The sequence below is a fragment of the Myxocyprinus asiaticus genome, chromosome 19 (genome assembly GCF_019703515.2).
Source record: "Myxocyprinus asiaticus isolate MX2 ecotype Aquarium Trade chromosome 19, UBuf_Myxa_2, whole genome shotgun sequence".
Classification (NCBI taxonomy): Eukaryota; Metazoa; Chordata; class Actinopteri; order Cypriniformes; family Catostomidae; genus Myxocyprinus; species Myxocyprinus asiaticus.
In genome coordinates this window covers 19,978,615-20,004,325 of record NC_059362.1, presented here as the reverse complement: position 1 = coordinate 20,004,325, position 25,711 = coordinate 19,978,615, and the positions used below count along the sequence as shown (strand labels likewise).

At 39.9% G+C, this 25,711-nt stretch overlaps 1 protein-coding gene across 2 annotated transcripts in view; it reads left to right on the top strand.

The window, feature by feature from the left end:
- The window catches only part of LOC127409789 (E3 ubiquitin-protein ligase RNF19B-like), a 22,146-nt gene extending 81 nt beyond the window's left edge, over positions 1–22,065 (top strand). Inside the window, exons 1-10 of one of the 2 annotated variants that reach the window (XM_051644611.1) lie at positions 1–76; positions 3,919–4,319; positions 6,448–6,899; positions 10,356–10,558; positions 11,832–11,979; positions 17,004–17,166; positions 17,881–17,995; positions 19,730–19,861; positions 20,760–21,003; positions 21,106–22,065. The exon at positions 1–76 is cut by the window's left edge and continues 81 nt beyond it. In XM_051644611.1, the coding sequence (XP_051500571.1) occupies positions 4,017–4,319; positions 6,448–6,899; positions 10,356–10,558; positions 11,832–11,979; positions 17,004–17,166; positions 17,881–17,995; positions 19,730–19,861; positions 20,760–21,003; positions 21,106–21,289 (1,944 nt within the window). In that variant the 5' untranslated portion in view covers positions 1–76; positions 3,919–4,016 and the 3' untranslated portion in view covers positions 21,290–22,065. Of the gene's footprint in view, positions 77–3,918; positions 4,320–6,447; positions 6,900–10,355; positions 10,559–11,831; positions 11,980–17,003; positions 17,167–17,880; positions 17,996–19,729; positions 19,862–20,738; positions 21,004–21,105 lie in introns of both variants that reach the window. The other variant, XM_051644610.1, reaches the window with a different exon arrangement.
- The last annotated feature ends 3,646 nt before the right edge of the window (positions 22,066–25,711 follow it).

Sequence of the window (25,711 nt, the reverse complement as noted above, 5' to 3'; positions counted from 1 at the left end):
TGTGCGTCCTCGTCCGCTCAGTGGGAGGAGCCAACTGGTGGTGCTGAGCTGCAATAAGAAAACGCGCTGAGCAGAGGTAAGAGACTGATTTCATAAAATTATTGTGCGCTACTGTTTAGTCAGAATATTTTTTCTCTTTCTACGTATGGATATAATAAGCTGCATTTAACCATGAAAGTATTATATTTGGCAGGGGTAAAAGGCAATACGTAATAACCTTGCCACTCCCTGCAGTGTTGTGATGCCCTGGTCAGACCCTCTGATTAATTATTAAAAATTCTGCTTATAAACAAAACATTGTAGTGAATGATCTTTAAAGCAAGTATAAATAGACACATGTAAGCACAATAGAGAAGTGCATGTGTTTACGTGCAGAGTCGTGTCAGTGAAATTTAAAGGTCTGTGTGTAACTGTATCACTAAAGTAACAGTTGGTGTAAATTACTGATGCACTCTTGGCCGAAATGTGGAGGTGTGTCCTCATCTAACGTCAGAAATGGCATTTTGCCACGATGCTGACCTGATCACAATGCTGATCCAGTTATTTGTCAGGAAGAGAGCCTGATATACAGTAATTGTTAAGCTGTGATGACATTGCATCAGCCTTTGATATTTTTGGTTTGCAAAGTTGTTGCCCCACTTCGTTTAATGTGGTTTAAAAGCAGTCCAGGGAACACACAGAGAGAAACAAAACACATAAAAGTCAATCCAAAAATCTCAGCCACAGGATTTCTGGCCAAAGAAGCCACATTTGAGCTCTTATCTTTGAGGTCCACTGTCACTGGAATATTTCTGTTTTCATTTGAACTAATTTGAATATTTCTTCTTCATTAATGCAATGAGCAGGTAACACTTTACAATAAGGTTCCATTCGTTAACATTAGTTAATGCATTATATGTAATGAACAAACAATTAACAATATATATTTTACAGCATTTATTAATCTTTGTTCATTTTAGTTAATAATAATACAGTTGTTCCATGTTAGTTCATAGTGCATTAACTAATGTTAACACAACATTTGATTTTAAAAATGCATTACTATATGTTAAGTTTAACATTAAGATGAATAAATGCTGTAAAAGTATTGATCATTGATAGCTCATGTTAACTAATGTGGTTAACTAATGTTAACAAATGGAACCTTATTGTAAAGTGTTATCAATAAGCATATCATAGCAATTTCAGTTAATATAACTGAAATCAGTTCAGTCGTTTCTTGGCTCTAACATTTCATTTGAATGCAGAATGTAGAAATGCAAATAATATAATTATGTTTCTATTCCAAACAAGAGTTATCTATCTATCTATCTATCTATCTATCTATCTATCTATCTATCTATCTATCTATCTATCTATCCATCTTGTAGAAGAAGGGATAGATATGTAGAATGCTGATTTTTGTCTTTTTTTCCTCAGTGTTCAGAGCATTGTTTATAAATCTTTCCTTAACTGTGGAGCCCTTGCCTAACAGGGATCAGATTTGCGCTCACATTCACTCCAGTGCATTATAAGAGCCCTGCTTGTCAATTGTGTTGAATGGCCTTGATACTGTAGGTCTGTCCTCTTCATTGGTTTCTGTTCTGTTGAGTAATGGAGCAGTCAAATGCAAGACATAGGCTCTCAGGTTTATTATGTAATGCTGCGAGAGGGCTGATGTTGCTTTTAAATGTGAGATAAAAAATGGATTTTTAGAGGATCGTGATTTTTGTAAATATTTTATGAGAACAGGGTTTTAATATTCAGCTCTCTATTACAAATGTGCACAATGCAGAAATGACATAAAATTCATGAGTTTGTTTTAAACAGGGGACAATGTAACAAATGTAGTTGCTGAACTCTTTAACGTCCATTACCATAATAATAAATCACAAGGAGTGCCAACACACTCTCACGGTGAAATCATCAGGATTCGTACGACTTTTCTAAATTTGGCTAATTCGTATGATATTGTGCGACTGCACTCGTTTGAATTCCTACGACTTTCACTATAGCCAATGACATCTGGACATTGTTTCCATCTAATACGTGACAATTACTTGCTTCTGTCACACACAACAGCTTCCTATCATGTTTACACACTCTACTGATTGGTTAAGTTTAGATAAGGGCATAATATTAATAAGTATGTCATTAACGCCTTGTACACGGAACTCGCGCTTCCGCATAAGACATCTGGGAATTTGCACGTGATGAAGTCGTACGAGTTTATGCGAACAACAGCGTGCAAGACCATACGAAATAGCCAACTCGTAAATTATTGACAAATTTTCATGAGATCGGGTTGGGAGTGCCATAAACTGGGCATGAAAGTCTTTTCAGTCATTGATTTTTTTTAGTGCTCGTTCTTTTGTTTTAATGACCATGGAACATCAGGTACTGCTTCTTTAAATTGCTTTATACTGTAGGCAGTATCACAGAATTGAATCTGCATACTGTAATAAAAGGCTGACAATCAAAATTAATGTTGGACTACATTTCCATCTGCAAAATTGTTTTTGTGAATCCCGAAAGAGATTGATCCTCATGATTATATGCTTTCTCTTTAGATAAAATTTGTATATTTTCATTCTTCAATAAAAACTATGCACAAGATGTCAAATGAGTTCAGATTTTGAAGTTAGGTTTGTCTGGTCCATTTGGATGAGTTGGGAGATTACATGATCACATTTTATGAATATCAAGTTATACTGGCTACTCACTCCATTGCACATACTGTAACAGCTTTCCTCTCTTGGTCTCTAAGAAATTATGTGCATGTGTCTTTTACAAGCCAGTAAAAATAATCAGAGTCTTTGGAAACATCTAGTTGTAGTTCATTAATCAGTCACACCTTGAAATTGAGATACACTGTTTGCTATATTAATAACACTGTTTTTAATTTCAGTTTAAAGTGATGTTATTTTATTTAATCTCCCATCTCAATAAAATAACATGTTTTTTATGATTCATTATACATTTACTGTGAGTTGCATGCAAAAAGTATTTGGGCACTTAAAGGGGTCATGACATGCCTTTTTTTTTTTTACATATATGTTCTTTAAGGTTCACTTATAATATTAGTAAAGTTTTTTGCACAAAAAACAGTCATATATTTGTAGCACATGATCTTTTTCCACTCTCATTCTAAAGCTCTGTCAGAAACGCTCGGTTTCGGTGCTGCTTCTCCTGTAAGACTTGACAGTAAACGGCCACTATTATGATTGGCTCTCTGCTCTTGACTGACCTACTCTCTCTACTTGCCATGTCACTGCTCACCGCTGCTGGGCGGGGCTATGGAAGTGATTAAAGGTAAAGTAGGAGTTGATGTGTTGAGGAGGCGGTCACTTGCAAATACCTACCACAGCGTGACATCACAATGTGGAGGAAGTAGAGAACTAGATGTTTTGGCAGCTTGGTTTCAACGTGCTCTTTTTGCAGTGAGGAGGAAGTTTTGAGTTCTGAAACTTACAGTAGGTTTTTATAGTACAATGACCTCTTATACATCAAAAGATCAAGGAAAATTTGATTCCTCATGTCATGACCACTTTAAAAATGTATGAATTTAATTGCATTGGAAAACCAAATTATCAAACCAAGTGGTATTTGCAAACAAATAATGCTAGAGCTTTTCTCAGAACGACACTTTTCTGAGCCATTTTGCAATTACTTTTAACTGACATGTTCCACTAATGTTTGACAACTTCTTTTTGTGAAATTCTTTATTTGAAAAGTGTGTTTGTTCTATTTATTTGAAATAGATTCCACATGGTTTAATATTGTGCTATGTAATGCAAACACATTCATACATTTTTTAGTGTGGCTTAAGTGTCCAAATACGTTTTGGGGCAACTGTACAGTATGTGCACTTAGACATATGTTCTACAACAATCTTACTTTCACAACAATCTTACTTTTAAACTTACTTGTATTTTGCAGGGCTGAAAATGTCTAACTGAAGGAAAAATAAATGTAGAGCAAGCCTCGTCTTTACGTGAGAAGAAAACAATGACCTTAATGAGAGAACGGTGTTGTGGATGACTTTCTTACTTCCTCACAATGGTCTCTTTACCAATATTCACTGTCAGACCATAAAGAAACAGACCCACTTCCAGAGACACACAAACAAAAGGGGCCTGACTCACTTATGGTGTTGTGGCTGGACTGTCCAGCTCTGTACAATGAAGAGACCCAAGCAGCAGTCACAGTCCCTTAGTTTTCTCAGCTTCTTCAGCCGAAAGCCCAAATCTGAGCCCAAGATTGAAAAGCCCTCTGAGACTTTGAACAAGGAGGAGGTGGCCATCACTCTCACACCCAATGAGCATAAGCATGTGGAACAAGTAAGATAGTTGACGTCTACACTTGTAATCTTTACATGAGTTTCAATTTATTTCAGTTTATTAGAATTTATACAGTTATGTCACTTTGATTATAACAACTGGCCACATTTTCATCCCTGCTGAAAAGACCAGCTTAAATCAGTCTAAGGTGCACTGAAAAAAAGTGTAAATAATGTGGTAACATCTAAATTAACTGGTTTGATTCAAGTCAAAAATATTATTTAAAATGTTCAACCTGACTACATTAGGTTTCACCAACAAAACCAATTTTAAAGGGATAGCTCATTTATTCACCCTCATGCCATCCCAAGTGTGAATGACTTTCTTTCTTCTGTTGAACACAAGTAAAGATTTTTAGAAGAATATCTCAGCTCTGTAGGTCCATACAATGCAAGTGAATGGTGACTAATACTTTGAATCTCCAAAAAGCACATAAAGGCAGCATATAAGTAATCCATAAGTCTCCAGTGGTTTAATCCATGTCTTCTGAAGTGATCTAATCAGTTTTGGTTGAGAACAGACCAAAATTTAACACCAGAGTGCTAGATGTGTAATCGAGCTTGAAATCATGATCACCAAGAAGACTGCAAATGTCAAGATTTATAGTTCTAGACATGGATTAAACTACTGAAGACTTAGGGGGTATTTACACTTGGTCATTTCATGCTTTTTCACTGATCGGATTGCTATCTGTTTGAAAATGCTGATTCCATTTTTACTTGGCCACATCAATGTGTTTCCGCCAAACGGATTTAAATCCGGTCTTTAATTCTCTTGCAATATGCAAATAAATCAGAGTTCACTTCGATGTTAATGCTAATGTCAGGCAGTGAATTTAAAAGATGTGATTTATTATTTGAATGCAAGTGACTTTGCCCTGTGCGTGTGTGAGCGTGTGCATTGTGTATTTTCTCCCTAGGGGCTTCTCGTATGTAAGATGCATCATGCGTGTCAGCTGCCATCATTTTCAGTGTTTAGTTTCAGTTTCGTCAGCAACCTGCATAAAATAAATGAAGAAAAATGTTCTGTCTCTCCTACAACGTGCATTAGTTTCTTAATTTGTTAATATGTATTGCGCAATGCGAGCCCTAAGCAAATACACGGTAGCAGCTGTAATGTTTTACATTTTCCGTATGCTGACATAGTGGTGTTTGGGTGGAGTAAAATTTCCATATGTGGCATTAACAACCAGATGCATTTACACTTGACCGAGTTTTGTTTGTTATGTGCCTCAAATCACCTCCAAAGGTAAAAACGCATGAAGTGACCAAGTTTAAGTGTTATGGATTGCTATTGTGCTGCATTTATATGCTTTTTGGAGCTTCAAAGATTTATTCACCATTCACTTGCATTGTATGGACCTACAGAGCTGAGATATTCTTCTAAAAATGTTGTGTTTTGCAGAAGAAAGAAAGTCATACACATCTGGGATGCCATGATGGTGAGTAAAGGATGAGAGAATTATCATTCATGGGGGAACTATTGTTTTAAGGTAATAATTGCAGGTTAACACTTTTTACAGTGGCATTTGCTGGACTTAGCTGGTTTAAGCTGGTCCCTCAGCGTGGCCAAGCTGGTGTTTAGCTGGTTTAGCTGGTCAGCCAATTGGTCTCCTTGCCTGACCAGTTGACATGTGCCTAAAACCTCTCCTAAACCATCCTACCAGATCAGCCTGATCAGTGAAAACCAGCCTGGTGGCTAGCTAAGACCAGCAAAACAAGTAGGGATGCTAGCTAGTCTTAAAGGGATTGTTTACACAAAACAATTAAAGTTCTGTCATTATTCACTCACATTTTGCTTCAAACCCGTATTATTTTTTCTTCTTCTGTGGAACACTAAAGAACATATTAGGCAGCAAATTAGCTTCAGTCACCATTCACTTTCAATGCATCTTTTTTCTTACAATGAAAGTGAATGGTGACTGAGGCTGTCATTCTGCCCAATGTCTCTGAAAAATGAAGATGAAAAAGTCATACAGGTGTGGAACAACATGAGGGTGAGTAAATAATGAATCAACATGAATAATTTTTGGCTGAACTAACCCTTTTAATAAGATTGAAGCGAGTCGTTACTTGTATAACATTTCTTGCAGTGCTCTTAGTAACTTTGTTTCTCCTCTCATGACCAGGCTCAAAGTGAAAGAGGTGGCAGTGGAGTGGCTGGAGGAGATCCCAGGAAAGGTAAAGGAGGTGGAGTGGGAGATAGTGAGCAAGGTGCAGAGTCTGGCAGCAGGGGCTCAATGGGAGTACTCTCCTTGTCCTCCTCCAGTCAGGAGCAGCTGCTGGAGCACCTGGTTGAGTGCCCACTCTGCCTCCTGAGTCAACCACATGGCCACTTCCCCCGTCTGTCATCCTGCCATCATCGTGCATGCACAGACTGTTTGCGCCAATACCTACGCATCGAGATCTCTGAGAACCGTGTGGGTATTGCCTGCCCACAGTGCCCTGAAGTGTTGGCGCTGCCTGATGTCCGTGCCATCCTTGATGACGGTACACTGCTGGAGCGGTTTGAAGACTTCCAGCTGCGCCGCTTTCTGGCTGCTGATCCAGACACTCGCTGGTGTCCTGCACCAGACTGCAGGTTAGCCATGTAACATCAATGTAATTAAATGCTGAAACAACCATTTTTCCATCTCTGTGTTTGGGTGCCATTGTATAGAGTTATTAGACGGCTCTCTGCACTACTTGATTCTGATTGGTCAGTAGTGGCATTCTGCAATCAAATATATTGTATAATGCCGCTAAACTGTATGGTTTTTCCAGAACGATTTCTTACATAGCTGTTCTGGTTTAATTTCTCTAGTATCACTCTCTGGTCTCTTTCTTCTCACATATTAAAGGAATATTTCGGGTTCAATACAAGTTAAGCTCAATCAACAGCATTTGTGGCATAATATTGATTACCACAAACATTTATTTTGACTTGTCCCTCATTTTCTTAAAAAAAAAAAAGAAGCACAAATATGGGTTACAGTGAGGAACTTACTATGGAAGTGAATTGGGCCAATTTTTGAACATTAAAATGCTCACTTTTTTAAAAGTATAGGCACAAGTCATAAACAATATGTACACTGCCAGGCCAAAAAAAAGTCACATACTCTAATATTTCGTTGGACCGCCTTTAGCTTTGGGTGCGCATTTGTCGTGGCATTGTTTCGACAACCTTATGCAACGTCACAACATTTATTTCCTTGGAGGCTTGTATAGTGGGTACTATGCATGACAGATGCATCGCTTCATGCGTTTCCCTTCTTACCCTGACGCGCCCATCGCTTTGGAATAGGGTAAATCTGGACTCATCAGACCACATGACCTTTTTCCATTGCTCCACAGTCTTCATGCTCTCTAGCAAACTGAAGTTGTTTTTTCTGATTAGCCTCACTAACAAGTGGCTTTCTTGTGGTCACACAGCTGTTTAGTCCCAACCCTGTAAATTCTCATCGCATTGTGCATGTGGAAATGCTCTTAATTTCACTATTAAACATAGCCGTGAGTTCTACTGTCGATTTTTTAAGATGTGACATCACCAAGCATTTTAGTGATCTCTGATCACGATCATTTAAGATCTTTTTCTGACCACATTTTGAAGCTGACAGTTCACCACTATCCTTCCAGGCTTTAATAATGCATTGGACAGTTCTTAACCCAATTCCAGTGATTTCAGCAATCTCATTAGTTGTTTTCTTTGCTTGATACAGACCAATAATTTGCCCCTTCTGAAACACAGTAACACCTTTTCCACGACCACGGGATACGTCTTCCAACATGGTTGTTTAAAAAATTAGAAGCTACACACTGCATCAGTTAGGGTTAAAATAATTGTTGTCAGCCTAAACATATTAATCACTGCAATAATGATCCAATTATAGGTTCTTAAGTATCTGCTTATTTAAATCCAAATGGCAACTTTTTTTTTTTTTGGCCAGGCAGTGTATGTTAACATGATTTTAGTGTGATAAAATTACATAATTACCTTTTTTGTTTAAAGTTATAGCCAATTTTACAACTTTGTCGCCATGATGATGTAATGTCAACAAAACCTAAAACCCAAAAAATGACAGTAAAAATTATGATTTAAACAACTTTAAAGCTCAAATAACAGAAGAATTAATGTAAGTGCTTTTATAAAATTGTTGGCTTCATATTTCTGCTTTCAAACCCTCCAAAAATTAAGTAAGTGCCTCACTGTAACCTTGATTTTTGCTTTTTTTTAAAGAAAAGGAGGGACGTGTCGAAATAAATGTTTGTGGTAATCCACATTATGCCACAAATGCTGTCGATTGAGCTTAACTTGTATTGAACCTGGAACATTCCTTTAAAATAATTGTAATTGAAATTAATAACTCCATAATAAATGTCAAATATTTCCATTTATGTGTCCATTTATTTATTTGGTAAGTAGCATGTTCTAAGCAGGATTTTTTATTTATTTATTTATTTATTTTTTTTTTTGTGAGATAATAACTGTAAATTATCCCTAATGTGTGACCAACATTAATTTTCCTCTGCTGCTAGTCACAGGAGGTTAGACTGTGTTTTCATCAATAAGCTTGCTGACATAGCAGCAACACATAATATATCACAATGCAATTGCCAGTGAGAAAGAGAATAACTCATTCAAAGAAACTAATATGAATCAAAATGAGTTCTCCTAGAAAATATAATCTCTCAACTTGTAAAGCTTTAGGAGCACTTCAGACCAAATTTATTATAGCGCCAATAAAAGCGCAACAAAGTGTCACTAATAGAGTAAAACACTGAACGTCTAGAGACACATTTGGAACAGTTGAAGTTGTTTTTAACTTGATACTACATCTAAAAAATGCGGCGCTCCTGTGCAATACGTGCTTTAACAGCCAAAGACATCCATCTAGAGCAGAGGCGTAGATTCCAGGGACCCCCCAATAATCAGAACAAGCAAACACAACCATGATCAATGGAAACATGGATAAATGCTTCATGCTGCAACACCCCCAATGTTCATGCCAAATCTACGCCCTTGGTCTAGAGCATATCTACATAGGAAAACAATTGAAAAACATAGGTGGTCTACCAGCTCTAACCAGCTAGGTTGGCCTCAACCCCACCAGTTGGCATTCTAGCTAATCTACCACTTTAACTAGCTTCGACCAGCTAGGAACTATTTAAAATCATATCAAGCTGGTTTTAGCTGGATTTTCCAGAAGACATACTTGCTGTTATTTTCTTTAATAAGCATTGCATGTGTTATAAAGAGTATAAAAATGGGGAGAAAGGCAGATCAGAGTGTCACCCGTGCTGCAGTGTGAATCACCCTCTTCTCCATGGTGCATTATGCATAGTTCTGGATGCTAGTGTTAGGTTTCGCCATGGTAACTGGATCGGAGTAGTGATGGGAAGCCATGGCTAAATGGCAGTATGCTTGGTATACCTATCAACAAGGTGGTATTATGTATCACCTCCCGCCGTCACACCACGTGGGGCCTCAGAGCATTCTCTCTCTTTACTACTGTGACTGATGAGAGGAGCAAAAGGACAATACTGGATGCTTTGTTGATAGTAAATGCCACAGTATCTGCTAACCCACTGACATATGTTCATTTATCAAATGTGTTTAAAGACCCCATGAAATCAAAATGAGAGTTTTGTGGCTTTTAGTTCATGTCTATCTGATTTGAAGCCATCTATATACTGTATAGTGTTCTCCTAAAAGTTGACAAAATTAACCTTTAGCAGATATACACATGCATAATGTAGTGTCTTCCTCTACCAAAAAATGGACCAAAAATATTGATGACTCATCTTGCACTCCACAGATTTTTGTCCAGTCCATTAGTAAGTTGCAAAACATGGTTTGTGACTGTGATGTAACAAAAGCCTATTTTAAAAAGAAAGAAAAATGAGCCCCGCAAAACTTCTTTGCATTGGAAATATGTCAACATAGGAAATAAAACTGCGTTCATCAAGCCACGTCTTGGGGTCTTTTAAATATTGATAAACACAACCAGCGTTCTTTGCTATTTCCTCATTTAATTGTGTTGTTTGTGTTGTTCATTAGCTATGCAGTGATAGCTTATGGCTGTGCGGAGTGCCCCAAACTAAGCTGTGGTCGTGAAGGTTGTGATACAGAGTTTTGCTACCACTGCCGCCAGCTGTGGCACCCAGACCAGACCTGTGACCAAGCCAGACGTCAGCGTGCTCGCCACACGGCAGGGGCCAATGATGTTTCCACACTCTATGTGTTCAACGAGGAACCTGGTGGTATGGCACAAATATTTTGATAGTGTCTTAGCCAATATATGTTGGTATATCTCAGTTTCCCAACTAAAGCTATGTTTGGAATGGAATACTTGCTTACTGTTTACTAAAAACAGTAATTGAAGTTTTAGGCCACGTCCACACTAATACATTTTCGTTTGAAAGCACACGTTTTTCTCTATGTTTTGGCCTTCTGTCCACACTGAGGCGGCGTTTTTGACAGCGAAAACTAAGCTTTTTGAAAACGCTCTCCCAAGTGGATAAATTTGAAAAAGTCGTCTTCACCTTGTAGTGTGGACAGGAAAAACGGAGATATCTGAAAATTATGACATATTTGTTGTCATGTGACCAGTCATGTGATCCATTCATCCCAAAACAATCAAGATGGCGGCCCATGTTAAAAGCGGTGTTGTTGTGCCTGCAATTTACTTTGAGAGCATTGTTAAAGATAAATGTTACTTTGTGCAATCTACACTTTGCATTCCATCAAAGGCATGGAATGCAATGTGTAGGTTTAACCGGAACTGCTGTTCTGCGACGGAACTCAAGGACAATTACGTTTCAGACTGTACATGGAACGGCTATTTTTTGCATGCGCAGTAAGGTGATTGAAGAGTTTTCACACGTTTAAGTGTGGACAAGCAACTTTTGGAAAACACGTAAAAACAGCAGTGTGGTCCGAGAGCGTTTCAAAAAAGAAAACACAATTTTCAGATGTATCCAGATTAATGTGGACGTAGCCTTAGGCATAATTCCAAGATTTCAAGTAGTATGCTACATAGTTGTCACATGACCTTACTTTGTTTGTCGCATGACATCATCACGTTGCATATGAGTAGCGTCTAGTCATCATCTAAGAAATAAAAATAGTTATTTTGCATTTTTAATCCAATTTTGTGCAAACATATCTCAACTTTCTGATCAAAAAATTTGTCAAGCAGCTGTAATAGCTTTTGGGATACAGGATTGTGCATAGTGGCTATATTCAGAATAGCATACTAAGTAAGAGTAATATGGTAGTGTGCTCATCTGAACATAGCCAGTGTGTTCTGGATGGATACTGCACATTTATTCAATTGCTGTAGGTCATTCCATACATATAGAAAATTTGCACACTGTACACAGTATACAAACTACATACAGTACAGTACAGCAACAATAGTAAGTAATGTGCTAATATACTATGAAGTATGCTGTAATAGTAAGTAGTATGCTAGTATGCTATTCCACAGCCTATGCATCTTCTCTAAAGTTTATTCTGCTCTCTCTGTTAAAGATGCAGAGGAGATCAAGCCCTGTCCACGCTGTGGTGCCTACATCATGAAGACTAATGATGGCAGCTGCAACAGAATGAACTGTACAGTGTGTGCCTGTCAGTTCTGTTGGCTGTGTATGCAGGAGATCACGGATGTGCACTACCTCAGGTAAACACACACACACACACACACACATGCACAGACGTCATGTTGCAGTAATAGAAACCCATTCTGCTGTCAAATATACCTGAATTTATTAAGTTCACACAAAATGCTGTAGGGTACACTTCACTCTCTCTAATTAACAATGCGAGAAATTGTATCCAGTGTATTTAGCACAGTGGCTTTCACAGACAAATATAAGGCATTTGCCAGCAACCACATACTGTAGCCCACATTCATCACCAGTGCCAGAGTTTGTGTGCTGTTATTAAGCTACACTTAAAACACATTCGGTCCAAGCTAAACAGTAATCCTGCAGCACAAGAATGTAAAATATGTTTTTCCAGCCCTACAGTACTGACGTTGTGCTGAGTTGCTTGTTTAGCTTTCTTCCTGAACATTTCAGATTATTAGATTTGGTTAATTACTCATTATCAAAACAAAGCTTTCAAAGGCTGATGCATTACAGAAGTCTGTGATCTTTAAAGTAGTGACTTTGCTTCCAGTTTCAGTGGACTATCACTGCACTAAAGTTGATTTCGGATAGATTTTTCCACTCTTGGATGCCGGCCAGCACAACTTTCATCAATTAATCAGTACAAATGTCTGTTAATTTTTCCCTGTCCATGCAACCTAACCCCCAGTATTTGTTAGAAGCAGATTTTCTTAATTTAATGAATACCCCATTTTGCTGGGCTCCAGCCAGGTGGAGAGAGTTTTTCAATAAACTAAATTAACTTTTGACAAAAAAAAAAAAAAAAAAACTTTTTGCCACACCTGCTAATGGCTGATGAATTAAGAATATTTAATAGGCATACATTTTTATTACTGGCAAAACTGTATTTTGCATAATTTATTATTAATTAAAAATATTTATATTTGTATTTATGAAAATGGGATTATTTAGCTGTTTTTCCTTGCATATTCAAGAATTTTAAATACAAATTCTCTCATCATTTACTCACCCGCATACCATCCCAGATGTGTATGACATTCTTTCTTCTGCAGAACACAAACTAAGATTTTTAGAAGAATATTTCAGCTCTGTAGGTCCATACGATGCAAGTGAATGTGCACCAGAATTTTGAAGCTTCCAAAAGCACATAAAGGTACCATAAATGTAATCCATTAGACTCCAGTGGTTATATCCAAATCTCCAGAAGCAATATGATAGGTGTATGGGTGAAAATCAGATCAATATTTAAGATTTTTTTCTATCAATCTCCACCTTCACTTACACATTCTTCTTCTTTTGTTTTTGGCGATTCTTATTCTTCATGTATATCACCACCTACTGGGCTGGGAGGAGAATTTGTAGTGAAAAAGTACTTAATTATTGACCTTTTTCTCACCCACACCTATCATATCGCTTCTGAAGACATAGATTTAACCACTGGAGTCTTATGGATTAATTTTATGCTGCCTTTTATGTGCTTTTTGGACATAATGTTCATTTTTGTGTGAACTATCCCTTTAATGACAAACTGTAGGCCATTGTGTCACAGGAGATTAACCCGTTTTGCTCACCCAGAGAAACTGCACAAAAACATAAAGATCATCATTTCATGGAGCTTTAGTCTTTAGTAGACGGTTTGATTTGCAATTTAATAGATGTATTATGTTGCATTTCATAATAAAGGTACCGACCAACTATGGGATCCAAATCCCGTCAAATGTATTGTGGTCACGGATCCAAAAATAATAAGCGCAGATCAAAAAATAACAAGCATGAATCAAAAATATATAAACACATTTAAAATATGCTGAAAAAAAAAAAAAACAACAGAAAAATTAAAGCGAAGTCATCAGAATTGCAAACATGTTTTCCTTGGTTATATTACTGTTTTTTGTGCTCTCTGACAATTTTGCTCATATTTTCAATTTTTTTGTACACTTACACTGTATTTTTCTTTGCTTTTGTTTCCAAGTTCTGCGCTTGCTGGCAGGCTTTTCCCCACCTCTCTAGAGCTGGGGAGGGGGACGAGGGGAGGGAAAAACAAACAAAAAATGAGGAGAGGGAAAGGGCAAGGTGGAGCGACAGTGAGAGAGAGAAAGAGGAGAGAGAGAAGAAAACACTGCTTCGCTGCCTCATGGAAATGCCACCATGTAGTCCTCTGCCAGCTGGATGGCCTCCTCCAGCAACACTGGGCAGTGGCACTGGACCCACTTGGACATGCCTCGAGGAAGTTAGGAGATGAACTGCTCCAGCACCACCAGATCGACAACTTCCACGGCGCCGCGGGTTCCCCCAACACAACCGTTTCCGGCAGGCGTAATGGAGCTACTGCCCAAAAGCGAACGGGCGGTCGTGCTTCCTGAAGCTCAGGGACCTGAAGAGCTGCCGACTCTGCTCTGGGGATGACCGACCCATTGCTGGATGGCCTTTTTCAGGTGACTGTAATTAAGGAGGCTGGCGGCGGTAAGTTGCTGTGCCGCTAGCTGCGCCTCCCTGGAGAGTAAGGGCAACAGGCGGGCCACCCACTGATCGGGAGGCCACCTCCATGCCTTGGCTGTCCTCTCGAAAAGGTCGAGGAAGGCCTCCGGATCATCATTCGGCCCCATCTTCATCAGGGCCGTAGGTGGGGTAGGCTCCAGGGAGATCGCAGCGACAGCCCCCTCTCTGGCGATCAGGCTCCGGAGCACCTGCCGGTCACATGCCTGGAGCAGGACTTGGAAGCGTTGTTCCTGCTCCAGGCATACCTCCATGAGTGCTTGATGCTGGTTCTGCTGGATGCTACTGAGGGTCTTGAAGACTTCGCCCAGCAGTGAGGACTCCATAGTGGCATTCTCCTCCAAAGCTGGGTTTTCATCACCAATGTAACAAGGTTGACGTGAGAAAGGAGGAGGCGGGAACCAGACGAACCATCAAAATAATGTTTAATGAAAACAAAAAGACACAAAACACAAACACACACACTGCAGCTGCATGTGGCTCTCTCTCTCTCGAACTGCCACGTCCTGCTGTACTTATCCCTCTGCGTGTATAGTCATGGCCCGGCCCCGCCCACCTCCTCATCACAGTCGCAAATTTAGGGACCGTCTCTAAAGATACAGGCAACATTGGAGCATACATATCAAAAACATTCACAAACATTTCCATAACATAGAGTATACAACTTCAGTAACATTTGAAGCAAATTACTTACAGTCATACAACCAACTCCAAAGTGTGCATGTATGTGTCAACAATAATGCACACCTTTTAGATTTTTGATATAATAAAAAAAATGTCCAATTATATGTAAGCATTTCTATATTCATCAGTATTGTAATAGGCCTTGATGTCGGGATCTGGATTTTATTTCATGAAAAAGCGGATCAAGTTGGGTTTTGAACTTGCGACTACATTGGTACAGCTTGTAAAAACATGCATCAAATATCCACACCAACCCAGCCTTGTTTTTTTTTTTTTTTTTTTTTTTTTAGATATGCAGCCAATAACCTACAAACAAGGAGGTCTTAAATAATGCCTAAACTAAAACTCTGCTAAATAAATTCAGCTGACTCGATACATGTGTTAACAGACTATGATAATGGTCTACTCGGACAACACATTTTTTCCTAGAGCTGGCAGAAAATACTCAAAACAGACACAAGCAGCGTATCTATCAACCACAAATAATATAATATTGAGCAGCTGCCGTCAGAGTTGCATTGGTGTGACGTCATCTCCCCTCTTCGAATGATTGGCTAGAGGAGGAGACGTCGATCAAGAACTAGTGGACCAATAGGGATGCAAAATGCCCCCTGATTTACATGAAACTCTACTCACAAGTTTTGGAAACCAAGCGCAGAACTTGGAAATAAAAGCAAAGAAAAATACAGCGTAAGCGTACAAAAAAAGAAAAGAAAAAAAAAGAAAATATGAACAAAATTGTCAGAGAGCACACAAAAAAAACAGTAATATAACCAAGGAAAACATGATTTTGTTTGCAATTCTTATGACTGCTTTAATTATTTTTTTAATTTATTTTTTTGCAGCATATTTTAAATGTTTATCTAAAAAGCTTATTATTATTTGATCTGCCCTTATTATTTTGATCTGCACTTTTTATTTATTTTTGCGCTTATTTTTTATTTGCGCTTATTATTTAGATTCACGCTTATTATTTTTGGATCCTTTAGATGGGATCCCATAACCAACTGGTGAATTGTATTTTTCTTGGTAAAGGCATTTTTTTTTCTTTCACCTTTAATGCTTGTAGAGTGTTAATTTTGGAGTCTGGATAGTATTTTAACATAATTCTATTTTAGTAGAACTATATCATTACGAGAAGATGTTAGGAGAATGCCAAATCACCAATTGTTAATAGCTCTCTTCAAAAATTAGAAAACTCTGTCATTATTTGCTCACTCTTATGTTGTTTCAAACATGTATGACTTTCTTTCTTCTGTGGAGCACAAAAGGAGATGTTTTAAAGAATGTTGAGATGCTGATTTCCATACAATAGCAGTTGATAGTGTCTCAATTTAATCTTAAAAAAAGCTCCTAAAGTTTCATAATTCATGCAACTCATGCGTCATATTCCAAGTCTTGTTATTTACTCTGAAATCAAATTAAGTTGTAAATCAAATATGGCGACACGTCAATATCATCAAGCCTCATTGGTTCTTGTGCATCTCCTGACCAAATGTCATGACGTTGTGACACAAGAACCAATTAGGTTTGATGTTACTGTAGTGTTGCCATATTTGATAGAGTTTATTAATGATTTGATTTGAGAGTGAATAACTTAAATTACTGTGTTCATAATACAAAGTGATTCTGCCTTCACAATCTTTACAGTAAGTCACTATCAACCCGTATTATATGGAAATCAGTGATTGCAACATTCTTTAAAATATATCCTTTTGTGTTCCACCAAAGAAAGAAAGTCATTAGGGTTTGGAAGGAGTAAATAATGAATTAATTTTTGGATGAACTATCCCTTTAACACAAAATGTTGTACTGTTGTACTTGTCTGCTTTATTTCTGTCTGATGGCTTTAAAAGTGCTTATATTCTCTATCTGTTTACCTATCTTTCTTTAGCCCCTCTGGCTGCACTTTCTGGGGAAAGAAGCCATGGTCACAAACCCGAAAGGTTTTGTGGCAGGTTGGCATGCTGCTTGGGGCTCCAGTGGTGATATCACTCATAGCGGGCATTGCAATACCCGTCATCATTGTGGGCATCCCAATTTATATGGGCCGCAAGGTAAAGACCTAAACTGTGTTACATTATTTAACTCAAAATACTAACCCATCCAGTGAGCTGCTATGTCTTTTCTCTCTGTGGTGAAATGGATCAGGTGACCGTTTAATAGCTTTGGACCCCTGGTTGTATGCTCATCATAACAAAAGTGCTGCTGTACGCATGAATGTAAATTTATGTAAATCAACCAGACCTGTCCCCTTTACAAGGCAGGTAAATGTAATATAAAAAACTTCTGTAGGGAGTCTTTCACTGTTCCATTTGTTTATGGAAGCCATTATGCAAAGGTGAAGTGTATTATTTTTCCATTGTTAAATTGCAGAGATAACTGTAAGTAAGCCATTTATAGGTTGATTTCCCCCCTTTTTCTCTGTGGCGCTATCACAACATTGCTCTGTTTGTTTGAGCATCCCAACCAGCCCGACATAGCAACATTGGCTCAACCAAAAGCATCAGTTTGGGGCGGGTCTATCTTTTTGTCAAACAATAGCAGATGTGTTCTGGAAACCTGTTTGTAAAACAATTGATTATTTTTGCAATTCTGTTTGGTGCTGGTAGAAGCCCACCTTTAAGGACTCCAAGTCAAGAGCAACTGCCAAGATATTTTTTAGTAAATCACATAAATCATAAAATGTGATTACTTCCCTTTGTAGGTAATGCTTTATTCTAATTCTTTTACGCACCTCTTTAAGTCTGTATTTGTTGCTTGCCTCTCAGGTCCACGGTCGCTGTAAGAAAAACAATATCTCAGGAAGTAAGCATTATTTGACAGTGGCCAGTGGGGTCATGATGTCTGTTTTTGTGTCTCCAGTCATAGCGGCTATTACTGTGGGTAAGAACCTCATCCATACATTTTGATCGAGGTTGTGTATTCATGGAATGATGAGCATTTGAAATATTGTGGTAACTTGCCCTATATGTAACTTGCTTAGCTTTGCATTGTTTTAAACGTAATTGAGGTAATTTTATTTTATGTATATTTTTTGTTTCTAATGCTAATTGAATGCAAAATGGCAATTGATGTAGAAGAACGGTCAACAAGTAGGGGTCATATTGTTGGCTTACAGCAGTGTAAAAGTGCTGAGTTGAGCAGTATTTCTTCATATTAATTCCTCTGGCATGAGTCCAAATTATAGCGACCACGAGGAGGTTACCCCATGTGACTCTACCCTCTCTAGCAACCAGGCCAATTTGGTTGCTTAGGAGACCTGGCTGGAGTCACTCAGCACGCCCTGGGATTCGAACTAGCAAACTCCAGGGGTGGTAGTCAGTGTCTTTTACCACTGAGCTACCCAGGCCCCACACAGGTTGCTTTTAAGAAACTCAGATCCTTAGATCTTTCAGCATACTGCTGTTTCATTCATATCCACACATGCATATGTGCACACACAGCAACTGCCTCAATCGTCTCTGATGACTCATCTATCTTCTGCTTGGCACCCCTATTAGAGCTGCAAAAGGGAGGGAAAAATTACAGCAGCTGGCTGCAACTCAAATGTCAGAGTGATCTCCATGGCATAACGTGAAGTCCTGAGCACAGCGCATTCATTACTCTGTCCACTCCACCCAAAACCCAAAGCTTGTGTTCCATCTCTTTCTCCCCTCTGAATAACCATGTGTGTGTTCTCCAGCTCTGACCTCTCTTTAGCAGAGCCACAGAGGGGCCTCGTCCCCTGAATACTCATGCCAACAAAGACACTCTGTTTGTATCTGTAACCCAGAGGATGATGGCCTTTTGTGTCCTGTGTTGTTTGTGGATTGTTGTCCTTGTCTTTACTGTTGCATTATGCCTCTGTGTTATGCTGCCATTTTGTGAATTATTGCCCCCATTTTGCCTTCTTCAAAATTATTTGATTCAAAATAAGAGACCGTTTATTTAACTGTGTCTAACCTTTGATCGGAATATTTCCCTGTGTAGATTTTTTTCACATAGGGACTTAACTCATACAATTATACAAGATTTACTGTAATTAATATTAATTAGGGCTGTCAGGCACTTAAAATTTGTATTATCAAATTAATTACATTTGCTGATTAATTAAATCATTGAACATAAGCCTTGCTTACAGTCCACAGCAATACATTTTGCAATCGAGATGTCAAGCCATGGTACACTTAGGAGCCGTTCACATGGGAAGTGTTCTTGTGTTCCATCTGTGCTATTTTTTTAAATTGTTTGTCTATGTATGCGTACAGATGGATATTTTGAAACACTAAAGTAATTAAAAAAGTAGATAAATAAAATGTAAAAAAAAAAAAAGCGCCTCTCAAACCCCTGCATTCTGTTCCATTCTGTTGTGTCTTGCTGTTTTGAATGCAAGAATGCACCGTCTGAACGACTCCTTACAAATTTTTGCAACCAGCTCTTGGGCTAAAATATGATATGCAGAGTTGGTGCTTTATGCTTGAATTGCTCTTATTATGGAATTGACAGTATGGGTCAGGGGGTATGATTAATTGCATTAATAATTGTTGTTTTTTTATTATTATTATTAATTGCACTAAATTAACACATTAAATTGACAGCCCTAATAATATCTAATTAAATATTTTTTTCTGTTTTAAGGGGTTGGAGTGCCTCTTATGTTGACATATGTCTACGGGGTAGTGCCCATGTCGTTGTGCCGGAATGGCTGGTGCAGGCCACAAACCGGAACTCCTGAAATACGGAATATACAGCTTGAAGATCTGGCCAATTGTAAGTTCAACTTTAAAGTCCACCTTTCCAAAAAATTAGAAAATATGATAATATATAACCCATGATGTAATCCCTTTTTACCAGAACAGGATAACGCCTTGCTGTATTACAACACAGCTAACCTTCATTGGAATAGTTCACCCAAAAATGAAAATTATCTCATCATTTACTCACCCTCATGCCATCCCAGATGTGTATGACTTTCTTTCTTCTGCAGATCACAAACACAACATTTTTTAGAAGAATATCTCATATCTGTAGGTTATCACAATGCAAGTGAATGGTGACCAGAACTACACATAAGTTCACATAAGAATTTATCACATAAATTCAGCATAAAATTAGTCCATAAGACTCCAGTGGGCTATGTCTTCAGAAGCGATATGATTGGTGTGGGTGAGAAACAGATAATTATTTAAGTCCTTTTTTACTATAAATCTCCACTTTCACATTCTTAAAGTGAAAGTGGAGATTTATAGTAAAAAAGGATTTAAATATTGATCTGTTTCTCACCCAAAGTGATTGCATCACTTCAGAAAACCACTGGAGTCTTATGGATTATTTTTATGCTGCCTTTATGTGATTTTTGGAGCTTGAAAGGTCTGGCCACCATTCACTTGCATTGAAAGGACCTACAGATATGAGATATTCTTCTAAAAATCTTTTTGTTCGGCAGAAGAAAGAAATTCATACACATCTGGGATGGCATGAGGGTGAGTAAATGATGAGAGAATTTTCATTTTTGGGTGAACTGTCCCTTTAAACCTTAGTCTGCAATACCCTTACATTTGAGTTTGCATTCGACAGAAAGTATTAGGATTGTTATATTAAGCTCTCAGTTTGGCCTGATCTGATGACATTTAAACTTCTCTTGAAGATCTTCTATTTTCTCATGTAGTCAGTGACCATTGGACTGGCCAGCCCAATCCATCTTTAACTGATGGAAGCGTACAGGAAGAGAGTGTCAGTGTGGAGGAAGTGATACCGCTTCCCGGCACCAGTGTGGTCCAGTCAGGAGCAGAGGGCTCCACTGAACCGCCAATGGATAGACATATTGACAGCACTGAGCAGGATGTCCAGTCAGATGAAGTGGATGTAGTTGAGGAGTGTGCCTTCAGTAGCACACAAACATTTGCTCTGAGGTGAGCACATTTCATATTGTAAATAAAACAATAAAGAAAGCCAGAGAACCATATTTTTATATACTGTATTTGTGCCTTTGTGTTTTTTCTTAAAACGAGTAGAGAAGGGGTCAATATTGAGGTTCGTGTGGAGATCGAGGCCCAACCACCTGGAGGCCGGAAGCCGAGTCTCAGCAGTATTCTGTCTAGTAAGAGTCTGTCCTCAGAATCACTCAGCCATCCCTGTGAACCTCTGTGTGCCTCTCAGCAGACAGGGAGCACAGCTCCTGAGATTGACAGCATCTGAACGACTCCTCGGAAACAACTGCTTCCACCACACACCAATACTCTCAACAGGTGCTTCCAGCCTCTGCCTGCTAACGTGGAGAGTCAGCTTCATGGAAACCAACAGAGAGAGAGAGTGTGTGTGTGTGAGCGAAAATAAAGACAGAAAGACAAACAAAAAAAGGGAGATGAAAGTCCAGGGCAGCTGCCAAAATACTATAAAGGGGATTAAAGACAACAATATAAACTGAAATGATCAAGCGCATGTTTGTCAGCAAGTTTAAGGAGTGCTAACCCCAACTTTTTTACTGCGTTCTATTGAAAACAATGCCAATCTGGATGCTGATCTGATTAATTTATTTGATAAGCTCTTCTCTAGCTCTTCTTAGTTAAACTCTTTTATCTAATGACCATACGGTTTATGTCCTCTGACTGATCCCAAGAAAAAAAGCGGATTAAAAGCATGGATTGTTCTGCAAGGATTGGTAGCCTGATGTGACGTGACTACCAACATGGTGAAATGCAATACCTCTTTGTCTGAAGATTAGTTTGCTGCAGGTTAATGCTTACAGAAAATTGGTAATGGGCTTTTCCCTCATGGTATTCATTAATTTGAATTCTGTAATGTTTTACATAACATGGGTTGCTGTCACATTTCATGAAGGAGCGGCGAGATCTGTGGGATTGAGATTTAGTCCCAATTCTCATTCTGTTGCTATTATATCCTGAGAATGATAAACTTAGGTCAAAGTTTGTGATCTTTGGGGAAAGTTAACATAATAAAGACTGTGATTTTGATTGCTGCTAAGAAAACTGATCAAAATAACCAGCATGTCAAATTGCTCCAAATCAGTGGTTCTTAACTGGTGTTTTGCTACTTGCAGGTCTAATGTGCAACTAAGCATATTATTGTTTATAGTTAGGATTGCAAAATAAATAGGCTAATCAAATTTTAAAAGGGAGGAGAAAACGCTTGTCTTTTGTTATTGACATCAAAGGCAATCTGTCCAATAAAACACTTATCAATCACTTAGAAGCTAACCAAATAAGGTAGATGCCAACTTGGACAAAACTTTGCAAGGTACAAGAAAATTTTACATGCAGCAAGGATAAACATGATATTTGTCATTCATAATATGTTTTGTATGGTTAATTATTTGGCAAATAAATCTAATTAATAACAAATTTGTAAGATAAACAATTTTGGTTCTGTGTTGGGTCGTCACTTGATGTCCAGTATAAAATCTGGGTCCTGATGAAAAACCAGTTGAGAACCACTGCTCTATATATTGTTTCTCTCTTAACCCTTCTATTGTCTTAGGGTCATTTTTGACCCGGGACAGGTAAAGAAATGTTCCCTATCTGTCACTCACTCGACGTTGTGTCGATGTAGTGACACTAGGGGTCACTCTTGGGAGTCCGAGACACCTCTGGTCTTTGATAAAAGGCCAATGAAAACTGGTGAGTGGTATTTGCATACCACTCCCCGGGACATATGGGTATAATAGGAGCTGGTATGCAACCACTCATTCAGATTTTCTCTTCGGAGCCGAACGGTCGATGTTTACTGAGCTGACTGTTCATTCACCTCTGCTGGATCTGATGGCGCATTTCAGCGGCTTCTCCCTCCTCTGCACTGGTGCACTGCAGAGAACGCCCCTGAGCACTTCGGCAGAAATAAGAGTATATTTTTCTAAAAGAGTATATTTCTCTAAAAGAGCAGCGCACATGGAACGTCTTTTTAAAGAGACGCGTCTTTTTAAAGATGCCTTTCCGTTTGTGTGTTATTCATGGTTGTGGTCGTTATCTCTCAACTTCTGACGGTCTTTCGTGTCTGGGCGCGACCCACGCGGAGACAGTGTTCATGGAAGGAACATGTACTCATTGCGAGAACATGACCATGGCAACGTTGCAGTCGCGGCTTGCTTTCATAAGAAAGCAAGCCACCCCAGCGGCTTTCCGCCTCGGTCCTTCTACCTACGGGTATGTGGCCAGCGCGGCTAGCACTGGGGGCGATTTGGGGACCCCAATGGGATCACCTCCGCCGGGTATCCCCCCACTGACCTCCCATTCCCCAGCACACTCGTCTGCCCAGATCGGGCTTCCGGATGAGTCTGTGGCTTGTCTCACGGTGAGTTCGACCTCTTGTTCGGAGCCCGCGAAGCTGATGAGTTCTCGAGCGCAGCATCGGAGAGCGGGCTCATCCAGTTGGACGTGGAAGCCTCAGCTGGGCTCCCCCCCTCGGGTACGGTCGCCCAGTCACAGGCTGACGCGGAAATGACGGACATGCTTTCCCGGGCAGTGTCGGGCTAGAGTGGAACCCTCCGCTCTCCCCTGAACCCTCGCGGCTCGGTGATTGGTTCCTGGGCTCGCGGCGCCGCTCACAGCCATGCCCCACTCCAGTTGACAAGGTCGTGGGAGGCACCTTTTACTGCCCGGTCCCGATCTTTCAGCTCCCCCGCCCTCACTACCCTCGATGGTGGGGCGGCCACAGAGCCAGCAGAGCGCCACCACCTGGCATGGGCGCCCAAAACTCCCGTCCAAGGCCTGTAGGTTTACATCATCCCTGACGGCCAAAGCCTGCAGTGCCGCTGGACAAGCCGCCTCCGCCCTGCACGCCATGGCTCTCCTGCAAGTCTACCAAGCCAAGGCGCTAAAGGAACTGCACGAGGGTAGTTACGCCCCAGATTTGATGCAGGAGCTGCGCTCGGCGACCGACCTCGCTCTCCGGGTGACGAAGGTCATGGCGCAGTCTCTCGGGCAGGCGATGTCCACCTTGGTGGTCCAGGAGCGCCACCTTTGACTCAACCTGGTTGAGATGGATGAGGCCGACAAGGCACGGTTATGGTAAACTGCGTCTTCCTTGGGCAGAGGCCCCTCTGCCCCAGTCCCCATGCTTGTAGAAACTCCTCCCCCGCAGGGTAGGACCTACCATGGGACTTCTCCACATGACATACTTCTGACAAAGCTCGGCAAGACCATGTGACGTATTTTCACTCAAAATACCCACCCCCCCCCCTTTGGGCGGGGTGTGGTCTCCGTGGTGTCTTCCCCTTGGGGTGACACCCCCCGACTAGACCTGGTGGCCCCAGTTGGTTAATTCCTTTTTTTTGGGGGAGAGGAAAAAAAAGAGGATAAGAGGCCATGACTGGGCTAGCTCATCTCTATCTTTTGGGCAGTCAACTTGTCCCTAAAGGACCGTTTGACACTCATAACAGTGTGGGGGGAGGTTACGTGTCGGCCTGGTGCGCTGGCTACGAGGCACACAGTGGTCTGCCCGTCACACACTGCCAGTTCACGTAACACAGTTCAGCCAGTTGCAGCATTTCCTATAGGGACCCCTAGTGTCACTACATCGACACAACGTCGAGTGAGAGACAGATAGGGAACGTCCTGGTTACTTGCGTAACCTCCGTTCCCTGATGGAGGGAAGGAGATGTTGTGTCCCTCCTGCCACAACGCTGAACTACCCGCTGAAATGGCCAGGACCTTGTCTCGGCTCCTCAGCACAAAACCTGAATGAGTGGTTGCATACCAGCTCCTTTTATACCCGTATGTCCGGGGGAGTGGTATGCAAATACCATTCACCAATTTTCATTGGCCTTTTATCAAAGACCAGAGGTGTCTCGGGCTCCCAAGAATGACCCCTAGTGTCACTACATCAACACAACGTCTTCTTCCCTCCATCAGGGAATGGAGGTTACGCAAGTAACCAAGACCTTATAAATACTCCATAGATTTTGGTACTGGAACCAAACATTGTGACTTTGTCAAGACCATCAAAACAAACAAAATAATAATAATTAAAAAAAATTGTAAGTTATTGTTCAAGAGAAATAACCATTTAAAACAAATTGTTCCTTATATTGTCTTAATGGGTTAATTATGACCCGTATGAAAAGAACCAGTTGTGTCCTTTCACCTTCTGACTTTCTGAATGTTATACAGCTTTAAATATGGGCACCTGCAGGATTTCATCTGAGGTTACCGCACAGAAATCTGCCCAATACAACCTTATCCAGGTAGGTCCGGGGGCATGCTATATATATTGTGTGTGTGTGTGTGCAAAAACAACACCAAAGAACCCGAATGCAGCACTCCCGTGAGAGATGCTAAAAACACAATGAAACATGATGCAGTTGTCAATAGACATCCATCTAGCGAAAAACAGCACGAGCGGACGCAAAAACACGTTCAGTTTGAACAGCCCCTTGTTCACATGACACAGCACTAGCTTAAGTTTCTCAAAGTTACCTCTCAAAAAGTCAGACTTTTGTTTCAGCTGATTGTAGGTAAATTTACACTGTATCCAGCGCTGTATTCGTAAATATCCCGATACTGTTTTACTGTGTGAAAAACCACTCTAAATGATTCAGTGTGAGAGCGCTCTGAACTAATTGTACTGAATCACGAATCGATTCAGATCGTTTTGCAAGCCCGTTTG